Source organism: Amblyomma mixtum, chromosome 9 (genome assembly GCF_055824585.1).
Source record: "Amblyomma mixtum isolate Tamu chromosome 9, ASM5582458v1, whole genome shotgun sequence".
NCBI lineage: Eukaryota > Metazoa > Arthropoda > Arachnida > Ixodida > Ixodidae > Amblyomma > Amblyomma mixtum.
In genome coordinates, this window is record NC_143020.1 from 67,553,719 (window position 1) to 67,566,636 (window position 12,918).

At 46.5% G+C, this 12,918-nt stretch overlaps 1 protein-coding gene across 1 annotated transcript; it reads left to right on the forward strand.

Moving 5' to 3' along the window:
• The first annotated feature begins 879 nt into the window (after nucleotides 1-879).
• LOC149329492 (TNF receptor-associated factor 6-like) lies at nucleotides 880-12,616 on the forward strand. The gene is made up of 3 exons (XM_089562261.1): nucleotides 880-1,164; nucleotides 11,409-11,850; nucleotides 11,932-12,616. The coding sequence occupies exons 1-3, from the start codon at nucleotides 880-882 to the stop codon at nucleotides 12,516-12,518; spliced, it is 1,314 nt and encodes a 437-aa protein (XP_089418387.1). The 3' UTR covers nucleotides 12,519-12,616.
• Nucleotides 12,617-12,918: the final 302 nt, after the last annotated feature.

Here is a 12,918-nt window from a genome sequence, read left to right on the forward strand (position 1 = left end):
CGTCGTTGTCATCATAAGGCGTAGAGTCGAAGTTCTGAATCCTTTGTGTGAAATAGTTTAATTCTTTTAGCGTATACTGATGTATACTATATTATTCTATTCGAACCCTGCCCTCTCGGGTGCACTCTGTACGGCGAAGTTAAAGTAACTGAATTTAACCTAAAATTAACTTTCATATGAGAGCTTAGGGTTCGCAGCCATTGCTTGAGGCATGGCGTTCTTGGTCAGACAACTGGTCTTGCTACCTTGCCTCGTGATGACGTCACTCACGGGAAAAAGAATTCGAGAAAGCCTCCTGATAACAAGTAACCTTGCGATGTTATCAAGGGAGGAGAATCAAGATCAATGCCTGTTTTTCAGCAGGGCTTATCATTTGAAGCAGTGCGAATGCGCAAACGAATGAAACACGCCCCTGAGGTCATAGCATAGCTTTCGCTCTAAATTAGCGATGTGCCTGGACTCATCAGCTGGGAAAGAGTTTTGGCGGATAGCGGCACCAAAAGCTATCCCACAACAATCATTCTTCTTTCACTCCTACCTTCCTGCCTTCCCTTGCGGCGCGTTTCAGGTGTCCGCCGAAATATGTGAGACAAATACTTCGCCAATTTCCTTCGTCAAAAACCAATTTACCAACAATCATTATTTCGCATATTTTTTAGCGTACGGGATCAACACGTGTGAGTGACACAGCTTTCCACCGGCGACAGATTTCGCTCGGCGCGCAGTCCGGCATACGCAGCAAAAGCGGCAGCCGATAACCCTGCGATAATCGCCCTGGCAAACGGGGAGGGAAAAAAAGGAAAGACGTTACTGCGATCCTTGTGGCGGCGGAATACGCATTTCTTCGACGCTCAGTGCAACGAGCGTAGGTCAAGAACGATGCCTGCTGCAAGCGCGCAGTATGCGACAGTGGGATTTTCCCCTGAGCTCGACTGGAGGGATCTGAAGTTCGTCGAACCCCTGCCTCCACATCGGATATGCAGTGCCTGTGGCCTGGTGAGGAAGAGAACGGCCCTGCTACCATGCACACACGTGTTATGCGAGTGCTGCTACGAGCAGTGCGTGCGGGATGCATCGCATGCGTGTCCGCTGGACGGCAACCACTACGAGGATGAGGACGTCGCTCTGGTGGACTTCCCTGCGGAAGAGCTGCTTCGGAGAGAGGTAAGCGAAGCAGATAAAACATCCGAAATGTTTGTCCAAAGGAACTTTTCACTAGAACAGCGCTGTATCAAATAGGTCATGATTTGTCGCCAGAGAATCGTGTGTAAAGCGAAATTAATTTGTTTTTTGAGTTGGAAGAGGAGTTTGGTCGCGACGAACATAGTTGGTCGAACATAGTGTTTAATGCACGTACTCCTTTGCCGCGGCAGAGTGAGACCTGCATGCCTGTTTTCTTCGGTTTCTCTGAAATTACAGGGTTGTACGTACAATGCTCACATTTCTCGCGTTCAGCTCTCTTATTAATTTCATATAACAGCAGACATTACGCGAGAACAACGCAAAAACTGAGAACGAAAGGGCAAAAGGCGCGACTTGGTGCATTGAAATACACAAGACACCTGACTTCCGGGACAAGCCGTCCAACTGCCGGTGGCCTCACTCGCGCTCGTCTCGGAAAGCGGGAATGCGGCATCCAGCCGCCTAGTGGAGATCTGTGGGCGTAGACGCTGTGAGCGAAAGACAGCATGAGGCGGCGCACGTGCTTTGTAAAGGTGCAGAAGCTTCTACTTTTTGCTGAAGCCATCTAGCGGCGCTGCAGAGCTGTGACGTCACCTCTTGCATGAAAATAAGGAGGGGCGCGCGAGAGAAGAATAATTCAGGGCGGGCGCTCGGCGGGCCTAAAGCGCGGAGAGGCGAAAGCCGTAAGCGCGGTGTTGTTGCTAGTGTCACTGATGTCTGGTTACTATGTTAAGCTTCGCCTCTGAGTATGGAACTCGTAGCGCCATGCAACCTTCCAGGGAGTCCTCAGAACGACATCGCCCATTCGGCTCTACGTCTTCGGTAAATTAGTTTTTGAGGAGAGTAAAGGAAATGTATGTCTCGCATGTCTCCCTGGAGACTTGAACCTCGCCCTAATGGAAGGGAGGAAGATGGGAGTGAACGAAGACACCGTATTCACTAGACGCGCTTTTGTTCATTCCGAACCATGGAGCTGGCATGCCGGATTTTTTACCGTGCTCGTCTCGCACTCCGGAGACCCTGGTTCGATACCCCAACTCGACCAATTTCCTACTCTGTTTTATTTATTGATGTGGTCTGGCTAGAAAGCTTAATTAGAATTGGTTGATTAAGCAATGAGCTAAACTCAGTCCCACTTAGTTGGAGGATCACTATGCGATACCTTTAATTTGTTGCATGGTTAATAGCCAAAGTACAATTTGACCCGTTTGAAATTCGCGCACTGTGACGTCACAATCATTTCGACCAATTGAAAAGCGTGACATTTCTGTCTACAGCTCCTGCTTACAACGATGAGGCACTAAAGGCTTCCGCCTTAATAAATGAACCATGGGGGAATGGTGGCACAGAGGTATCTGCTACAGCCAGCGTCGACGCTTCAGGGGACGCGATTGTTGCGACGCGCGTCTGTTCTTTTACTCTTTCCTCTCATACCTTTCAACAGGTGCGGAAGCGTGCGTTTCCGAAGTGAACGCAAAGAACCATGGGAAAATCGTCTGTCAGCTACTGCCGGTTATAAATTTTTTCCAGGCTCTGCCTTGTGCATAGCAATTGCCGTACATTCGTGTATCAATTATTCCCTACTCTATTTGTCCTGCGACATTGCTTATTGCACAGCATCACTTTAAGATCAGCGCGTGCTGCGTATGAAAGCATCCTGAACGCGGAAAATGCAAATAACAAAAGTTGTGTGTTTATTCGTGGTTATAATATGTCAGCGTAGGCTGGCTGTTCTGCGTAAGCACGGCACTTGGTTGAGTAGGCGGTTAAACTAGTTTAACGCGTTGGTCATTACATATTAGTTTTGTTTTTTTCTCGTGCGAGCTATACTTGTCGTGGATGAGCAGTTTCGCGAGAGAGCGCATGAGCGAAGCTGCGCATGCGCGAGGAGCGAGTGACGTCACAGCTGAGCAGCTGTTGCGCCGGAGGCGCCGCCGCGCACTTCAGAACCGTAGATTCATAGACCTGGCAGACGCACCGGCGCCGGCGCGCTTTCCAGAGGGTAGCAGACGCCCTATGGCTTCAGCGTCGTGTTTCTGGCACAACATTGTAAATGCCGTCGCATGCAGCACACACCTGTCACTACCGCCACTTAGCTTAAAGCACATTTTGAGGTGTCCACTGTTCCAAGAGAATGGTTTTCCGCCTTCCCTGTGGTTCAGGTGTCCACCGAGATGTGGACACCTCGCCCTCACTTCAAGCTACGTATATCCTGGTATAGCAGAGCTAAGCCAGCGCAAATTTTTATTGCGAAAGCAATACTACGCTAAGTTTTGAGCCTTCAGCGCGGAGCGACGGTAGTTACGGTGGACCTTTCGCTGAGTGACGTGATACCAGCTGCGAAAAAAAGGGCCCCCAGCTCAATCCGTCGGCGGAGGGCGGCGGTAGTCACGGCGGAGAGCCTCGCGCTCCTCTCACCAGTGGCGCTACAGTCGAGGTGACGTCATACCAGCTGCGAAAAAAAGGGCCCCCAGCTCGATCCCTCGGCGGAGGGCGGCCGTAGTCATAATAATAATAATAATGCCTTTATTTTCCATCACAAGGATGAGGGAGGCAGAGAGAAAAAGCTTGGGATGCAGCTTGACGAGCTCTCGCCTCCCCAAAAATAGATAGAAGTTCTACAGGAAAAATATGCAGACAGCATAACAGCATACCAGCAAAGATTAAAAAAAAGAAAGAAAAACCCAGCAGTAATACTAAAGAAATAAAGGAAGCATGAACAGAACCTATTTTTTGATACAACTGTAACACTTTGTAGCGCGTAAAAATGAAACGTAAAGACAAAATTACATAAAATGACAAATTGCAAAATTGTAATCACATAAATTTAAACACAATTACAGGAATTACCATTCAGAAGTTACAAAATCACAACCACAAAAAATTATACAAAATTACAGAAATTACGATTCAAAAGTTACACCCGGTAACAATATATTTGAAACAAAGTTTTGCAACTCTTTTTTTTTCGAGTGCTCAACAGTCATGTTGTGGCTATGGGAGAGGTTAAGATAGTGCAGCAGACTATACCTATGCATCTGTTTGCCATAACCTGTTCTGTATGCATAAATGTGCCATATTTCGTTGCTTGTTGTTTTGTACGATGCGTGTTTTTTGCATAATGAAGCCAGTGTGGCAATGAAAGGAGTATTGTTTTTATTTTCGGTTTTCTAATTAGAGAGTAAGCAGTATGCATATAAATCAGTAATTGGCATTATGTCGCCTTTCTCAAAAAGTGGTTTCGATGGGTGGTCATATGCTACATTATATACTATTCTAAGAATTCTTTTTTTGGGGTAAATAATCTTTGGAGGTTTGTGAAAGATGTATTTCCCCATACCAAGTGACAGTAATTTAGATGCGAGCAGAACAATGAATTATACAGGAGCATTTTTACATTTACAGGGAGAATGTTTTTGTGAGCGTAAACTGTTCCTATGACACGGGATAGTTTAGATGCTATGTAATCTCTGTGCTCGTCCCAAGTCATTTTCTCATTGAAAAATACACCTAGTATTTTGAGAGCTAACAACATCTATTTTCAAATTATCAAGAAATATACCAGCATTATTTTGGATGTTCTTGTTCTCGGGCCGGAAAATAATGGCTTTAGTTTTTGAGGTAATAATCTTGAGGGCGTTAAATCTTGCCCACTTTTCAAGTTGAGTAAGCGTTGTGTTTGCTTTTGCAATCATAGATGAGGGGCATGACCCGGAAAAAAGCAAGGTGGTGTCGTCTGCATATATTACAATTTTTGTTTCTATGTCTATTTCTGTTATGTCATTCACATATATATTGAAAAGGAATGGGCCCAAGATGCTGCCTTGGGCCACACCAGATAAGATAGCTTTGACATCTGATCGGTGACCGTTTAATGCTACATACTGCGGTCGATGCTTAAGATAACTGCTCAAAAGTAACAAGGATTGTCCACGGAAACCTTATACTTGAAGTTTTTTAAGCAGTAACATGTGGCTAAGATGATCAAAGGCCTTTGAAAAATCTACATATATTCCTAAAGCTAAACATTTGTCATCAAAAGAGTTTAAAACGAATTCTTTTTGTTCTAACAAAGCAAGTTCCGTAGAAAGATTTTTCCGAAATCCAAACTGTGAAGGTGTTACTATATTATGCTTATTACAGAAGTTATTCATCCGGGACAAAATTATTTTTTCAAACCCTTTGGAGAAAACAGGCAATATTGACAATCGCCTATAGTTTGCAAAGTCATTTTTGTCTCCCTTTTTGTAGACAACTGTTACCTTTGCAGTCTGCATCTTCTGTGGAAACACACCATTTGCTAGACAAAGGTTAAATATGTGTGTGATATAGGGTGCAATTCTGTCGAGGACATGTTTCACAGGTTTAATCTTAACACCGTCAGCATCGCTACTTCCGCTGTTATTTAATGCCAGAAATACTGACACTACTTCAGCCTCTGTAACAGGACTTAAGAAACAGGTGTGATCCACGGTGCACTTTATGTAATTCAAAGCCATTTCATCATAATCAATTCTTTTCAGTTCCACAAGTCATTAAATGCATCTGCTAACTTCTTGCCAGACCATTCTTCATTTTGGTCACGGCGGTGACCCTCGCGCTCCTCTCACCAGTGGCGCTACAGTCGAGGTGACGTCATACCAGCTGCGAAAAAAAGGGCCCCCAGCTCGACCCGTCGGCGGAGGGCGGCCGTGGTCACGGCGGTGAGCCTCGCTCTCCTCTAACCAGTGGCGCTACAGTCGAGGTGACGTCATACCAGCTGCAAAAAAAAGGGCCCCCGGCTTGATCTGTCGGCGGAGGGCGGCGGTAGTCACGGCGGTGAGCCTCGCGCTCCTCTCACCAGTGGCGCTACAGTCGAGGTGACGTCATACCAGCTGCGAAAAAAAGGGCCCCCAGCTCGATCTGTGGGCGAAGGGCGGCGGTAGTCACGGCGGTGAGTGTCGCGCTTCTCTCACCAGTCACGCTACAGTCAAGGTGACGTCATGATCATCATCATCAGCGTGACTACGCCCACTGCAGGACAAAGGCCTCTCCAATGTCTTACCAATTAACACTGTCCTGCGCCAGCCGCGGCCACCTTATTGCCGCAAATTTCTTAATCTCATCCGCCCAACTAATTTTCAGCCGCCCCCTCCTACGTTTGCCTTCTCTTGGAACCCACTCCGTTACCCTAAAGGACCAGCGATTATCTTCCCCTCGCATTACATGCCCTGCCCAAGCCCACTTCTTCCTCTTGATTTCAACTAGAATATCATTACCCCGCGTTTGTTCTCTCACCCACTCCACCCGCTTCCGATCTCTTAACGTTACACCTATCATTTTTCTTTCCATAGCTCGCTGCGTTGTCCTTAAAGGGACACTGAGGAGAAATTGAAGTTGGCTTGTATCGACAGAATACCAGCTCCTGATTACAAAAACGCCACTCATACTGACAACAAAGCTCTTGTAACGTAGAAAAGAGCAAGAACCAAAATACAGGTATCGCCGCCACAGGCAAACTCGCAAGTACAAGCGTGATGAGATCATAGAACAAAACAGTGTTGCTAGAACGAATGGTTCTAGCAACACCAGGAACCGAGAAACCATGCATCACTGAGGCGCAGCCAATCATGCGCAAATCTCCTTGACGTCGCCAGATGGCGCCACGTGCCCGGCTGCTACGCGCGCTCCTGAAGCATCGGGACAAATCAGCGCCTTTTTTCCGGCGGTAGGCGGGCTCCCGGTATTCCGCTAGCGGTAACAAGGTGCACGGTATGCTAAAGGTGTCTATTTGCGAGAACTTCGTTGACGACTTCGAGAACGAGATCCATCGTAACGCTGGCAAAACGCCAGTGCAAACTTAATCGAAGCGACTGTAGCGACGGCCGCAATAGCCGATAGATGCCTTCAACGTGCGGCCGGCGGTAGCTTTCTTTTCGGCTGCTGCTAGGCCGCACTGCTGGCAGCCAGAAATCACGGAGTCTGCGTTACGTCATGTGCACGTCATGTTTCACGTCTCTTAGTCCTCTGTCGTCATAGACGAATCCCAAGTTTGAATCAGAGCGGCGGGAAAAACTTTTTCAACTTCGAATCCAAATTTCTTAGAAATAAATGCATCTTTCGCTGCCGACCAAGTGGCAACAAAGCCATGACATGCCGAACTATCGGATTTTACTATAAAAAAAATATTAATAGTGCTCTCCTCAGTGTCCCTTTAAGCTGAACCCTCTTTGTTAGCCTCCACGTTTCTGCCCCATAGGAGAGTACCGGTAAGATACACCTGTTGTATACTTTTCTCTTGAGGGATATTGGTAAACTGCCATGGATGATCTGAGATAACCTGCCATATGCGCTTCACCCCATTCTTATTCTTCTAGTTATTTCCCTCTCATGATCTGGATCAGCTCGATCTGTCGGCGGAGGGCGGCGGTAGTCACGGCACGGCCGGTCTCGACGCGCGCGCTTTCTCGCTCTCTCCTTACGGCCTGAGCAGGCGCCGAGAGAACAAAGCATTTTTTCTGCGCTGCACCACCGCTGATGTCCGCGAGAGGGCGCTGTGAGCCGACCCGTAACCCGTCCAACCCGACCCGGCGCTGGAATCGAGGCACCCTAACCCGTCCTGCGGCTGCGCCAGAGCCAGTTTTGAGCAGTCGGCGCGCACGGGCCCATTTTTTCACGTGTTGGTTTTGTCGCTGTGTTTAGCTCGTCAACGAAAGGATTGCGATGTGTCTCATGCTTTGCGCGTCTTGCTTGCAGGGTCACGTTTCTCAGCAAGTTTTCTGCAACGGACTTTTTATGGATATTCGTTTCAGAAACTTGTGAAGTGAAGCTGCGCATATGGTGTACTGCTGTGTCGCTGTACTTAAACGCGTGTACGAAAGGTTTTCCACGTGATGTCATTTATGCGCCTGCCTCATGCTTCGCGCGCCTTGCTAGCGTGCTTGTGACGACGAACAACACTAGCAGTCCTCTGCACAAACTTCGGCGTACTCAACAGAATCGTGAAGTTCACTATCCAAAGCCGTAGTTTCTAGCTCTCCTGGAAATGATTTCGGCGTCTTTTGTTTTTAAAAAGGCGGCCAAGTATCTCCCTTCGAAAACAGCGCAAAAAGGAAACGGACGACACAGAAGAGGAGAGGACAGGCGCTAACTTGCAACTTTATTTTCGGAATGCCACCACGTCTAATATATAGGAGCCCATCACCAACATCAAGCGATGAGCATGAGCAAAGAAGAGCACAATAGCGTGTGGACAATAAGCAAAAAATTCCGGTAAAGTAAGAAAACGAAAACACGGTGCCGGGGGAACACCGAGAGAAATGAGACATCGTGTACTGAAACTTACTGCAAAAAGCGCTTTTCAAGCTTGTCAAAGTTAACAGCCAAACAAATAACGCCGCAAAACGGGGAGACAAAATATATCGGCTAAAAGATGAAAGGATTGTACAAGGCTCTACACTAAGACAAGCACGTGGTGAAGACAGAATGACAATGAGGAAACTACATTTATGGGATTGGCAATGGAAGTAAAAGATAGCAGACAATTAGGCCGAAAACAGGTAAGGGATGTGATACTGTACATAATAAAATGGAAAAAAATTAAAAACTAGGAAACGATGAAGAATATGTGCATGAAAAAATACAGAAAGACCGATACAGAAAAGGATAAAACGAGAAGTATAAAACAGGAGTGTAGAGGGCTCCACGAGAAAACAGCGAGGGGGGGGGATATGCAAATATGAGAAATGGCAAGGACAAATGAAGTAAAAGCCAATAAAATGGCAAGGAATAAAAGCAGTAAGAAAACGAAAAGGAAAAGCGGGACCGTTCCAGTTCACAAGAAAGGGTGCTTACGGTAAGCAGTCTTGAGACATGGTTCACACCTACAGATAGCCAACAAGGAATTCAGCTTCACTGTCCAGTAATTGAATACAAGGTGCGCTAACGCAGTTTTTCCCAGCTTTTCTTATAAAATACGCCTCCATGACTTGACGCTCTGTTTTTCCTTTAGCTGATGTTAAGAATTCTGTTTTATCTATTTTTGGATAGCCTCCGTTCTCTCGCTCTGTTTCACATGCTTTGCAATGGTCGGCTAGGTTGCTTCCTGATTTGTTGCGTACGCATAATCTTTGTTCTCTTGCCCTCTCATTGAAGCATCTTCCTGTCTGCCCAATGTGACGCCCGCAACTGATAGGAATTCTGTACAGAACGTTCGCCTGACATTCCGTAAACTTCGTTTATGTTTGGTCGTGCAGTCATCTCGTTTTACCATTTTCTTAGTGCAGATCTTGGAAAGCTTACATGAGGCAGAGAAAACTACTTGTACATTATAACGCGCAGCCAGCTTCTTGAAATTATGTGAAAACCTATGATAATATGGTATTACCTGGACAGGAGTCTTCCTTTTGATCCCTTCACTCCCCTGCTCACTACAGGAATCCTTGGGGGCTTTCGCAACCTACCAGGCTAAAGCTAAGCCCGCGCCAATTTTTCATATTTCATAGGGTTTATTTAAACTACGAAAAAAAGCACCATGTAGAAGATACGTTGCTGCAAAAACAGGATCGGTTTCTTGCTTTACTCCCTCTCCAACGTAAGGGAACGCACGTGACGCTGAAATAAATAATAGAAAATTTGCATAAGTGATCTTAGGTAATTAACAAATAGAGCGGATTTGAAAATTACTATGAGGATCCCCACATGACAGGAAACAATATGTTGTTGGTTTCGCCCAGCTCCGGTGAGCCAATTTTGTAGCGAGAGCTACACCACGCAACCAAATCGAGCATTTTGCCGCGAGCCTGCGAGGCTGATAGTGCGCATGCGCGCAACCATAGAGGAGCAGCAGGTGCGCGGCGCATGACGTCACAGTTCGCCGCCGCCGCCACGCGAGAATGAGCGGCGGAGACGCCTGTGGAAAGAGAAGAGCGTCTTGCGAGGCGCAGACGCCAGGTAGCTCTCGCTACGTATATCCTGGCATAGCTGCGCTAAGCCAGTGGCAACTTTTTTTGTCATTTATTCGTGGTACTTGAAACAATTTGCAGGTATGCAGGGTGTCCCAACTTACTTGGACAAAGATTTAAAAACAAAACCGAAGCTTTCTTCAGAGCTGATATTGCGATGATGTTGTTGGTGTTTATCTTAAGTTACAGTACCATTTTTTTCGCTCGTCCTTTTTGAATAATTTGTCTAGATAAATCAATTAACTTTTTTAATATAGCACGAAACGCGCGAAGCGAGTGATGCATTATTACAAAGCACGCATGAGAGCACTATAATCGCGGCGCATTCGGGCGCAAGGGGCTCGTTGCCACGTGGTATTTTTTTATACTCCGCGGGCTTTCGTTTACCCCAAATAAAAACGGCCACGCTAAGCGTATCTCGTTGTCAGTGCCTGGGTTGGACAATATTTGTGGAACTCCACAACTTTCCTATTGACGCCTGAACGTATCAAGTTTAAAAAGTTAATTTATTTATCTCAACTAATTATTCAAATAGGAGGAGCTAAAAAAATGGTATCGTAACATCAGATAAACCCCAACAACATCCATGCAATTTCAGTTCTGAAGAACGCTTAGGTTTTCTCTTATTCGCTTAAAACTTGGTCCACGTTAGCTGGGACACTCTGTATATGCTGCTCCGTGAACGCGCGGAGCAGGCATAGTGAAGGTTGTAAATTGGTACTAGCATGCTTGAATTGCTCGCAGATATGTTACGAACATTTATACAGGGTGTCAAGCCTAACTTTAGCCAAGGGTTAAAAAATAAGACATTTGAGGAAGGCCAGGGAAACCACTTACATACAGCTGCCAGCCAGCTTCGCATCCAAGGCAATTTTTATTTTGTAAATAATTAATTAGCTATTAAGATCATTTTTCTCAACCCCTAAATATTGATATTATACAGCAGATGTGAATAGCACAGTTGGAGAGCACCTTCAGAAACACCCATTGCATTTATTTGGGATAAAGAAAGCCTCACGTGTATCTTTTTTCCGAGCTGCAAAGAAAGCACGCGAAATGCAAAAAACAAAACAAAAAAACACGTGACTAGCGCATTCGCGCGTCACGATTGTGCTGATGTCAACCGTGGCTTGAGTGAATGAAGTCAGCTGCTGGTATGGCGCGACGACCTCATTTTTCGTGAATACCGATATGTCGGCGGTGGTTGCGGCGCCCGCGCGCGCCAGTCTGGAGCGCGATGGGGGAAGTTGCACTTTCTACATTTCCTTCAATTATTCAATGCAGGTTAGGTGCTGGAACGAAGTCAACGGCTGCGAGACCGTGGTGGCTGCTTCCCAGCTCCCCCAGCATTTCCAGCGGGAATGTAGACACCACTCTGCATGGTGCCCCAAGTGTTCGGCCTCGGTTCTGTGCAGCGATGTGTGCTCACACCTGAGATCGGAGTGTGCAGCACCGTCGACGCCTCGTGCTCCAGAATCTGGCCATCAGCCCAGCGACACGGAAGACGCAGCACTTCCAAACTCCTTCCAACGAGTCATTCAGGAGAAGGCGGTGGAAATGAGAGAGCATCTTGGGCAGCTGGTTGCTGATGTTCAATGCCGCGGTGATAGACTAAACGAAATGTCTCACGGGAGAAACACCTTTAAAGAAGCGCTCAGAGATGAACTGACCCAAGCAACGAGACAAATCCAGGAGAGTGTGACAAGGGGTGTGCGCGAATCCGCCAGTGGTAACGAGCAGTTGAAAGAGCAATTGATAACGCGTACTGATAACCTTTCGAGCAACCTAAACAAACTGGAAAAAATAGTTAAAGATGAGTTGGCGACTGCAAAGAAAGAGAGCTGTGACAATTGCTCGCGAATTCTAGAATCAATTCATGAAATGAAAGTTGAAACTGTGGATAATAGCGAGAGGACTCTGGACCGCATTAAGGCAGTGCTTGGAAGGCATGAACCACGACCAGAGCATACAGTCTTCTATGTCAGAGGCATCGAATCGCTCGAAGAAAAAGTGCTGAGAGAAGGCCATGCTTACTACGAGAGCGACCAGGTGTACATGTGTGGATACTGCATGTCACCTGGAGTCTACTTGATAAAGGATGGCGAATCAGTGCGCCTGCACGCCAGTCTCCGCTTGCATAAGGGTGACAACGACGGCGCTGTTGAGTGGCCATTCCAGCACAGAATACGGCTGGGCGTAATACACCCGCAAGATAAGAGGCAGTATCTCGTTGAAATTAAGTCACCCCGTGAATATCCATGCATACAAAAGCCTACAACACCAAGTAACTCAGCATTTTGTTTTTCTGATCCTTCGTTTAGGCTTAGCACTCTCAGGCTCAGTGGCGTCGTGGTGGAGGACCAGCTTCAGATTAAGTGGGAAGTGCTGCCGTGAGCCGCGCTGGCGGAAGGCGTTGGATGGAAGCCATTCTTCCCACAGGTTTTGCTTTCAGCAGTTTGTTGTTAATATTTAGCGCATTTATCATGGACTAATTCGCCCGTCTATTCAATTTCTTTCACGATGTGCATGCGTTCAGTTCGCTTCTTTTCTTTTATTCTGGTCTAGTATGAAGAAATCGCATTAATTGCCAGTGAAACGTGTGACGCAATGTCCTAAGCACAGAGTCTTTATCTAGTTATTTTCTTAAGCAGTGTTTTTTGCTTCATGTATTTGACTTAGTAACTAGACTTGTGTAATTGGGCCCGCGTCAGCCACAGTGCACCGAAAACAGATGTTTCTCTGAAATGATACTGAATGCTTACGAGGATAGATGGTGCGTTACAAAGTAAACAGC

Coding starts and splice junctions, on each gene's coding strand:
- LOC149329492 (XM_089562261.1), top strand. CDS start 880: ATGCCTGCTGCAAGCGCGCAGTATGCGACAGTGGGATTTTCCCCTGAG. Junction 1,165..11,408: donor AAGAGCTGCTTCGGAGAGAG/GTAAGCGAAGCA, acceptor TATTCAATGCAG/GTTAGGTGCTGGAACGAAGT. Junction 11,851..11,931: donor GGGTGTGCGCGAATCCGCCA/GTGGTAACGAGC, acceptor TGGAAAAAATAG/TTAAAGATGAGTTGGCGACT.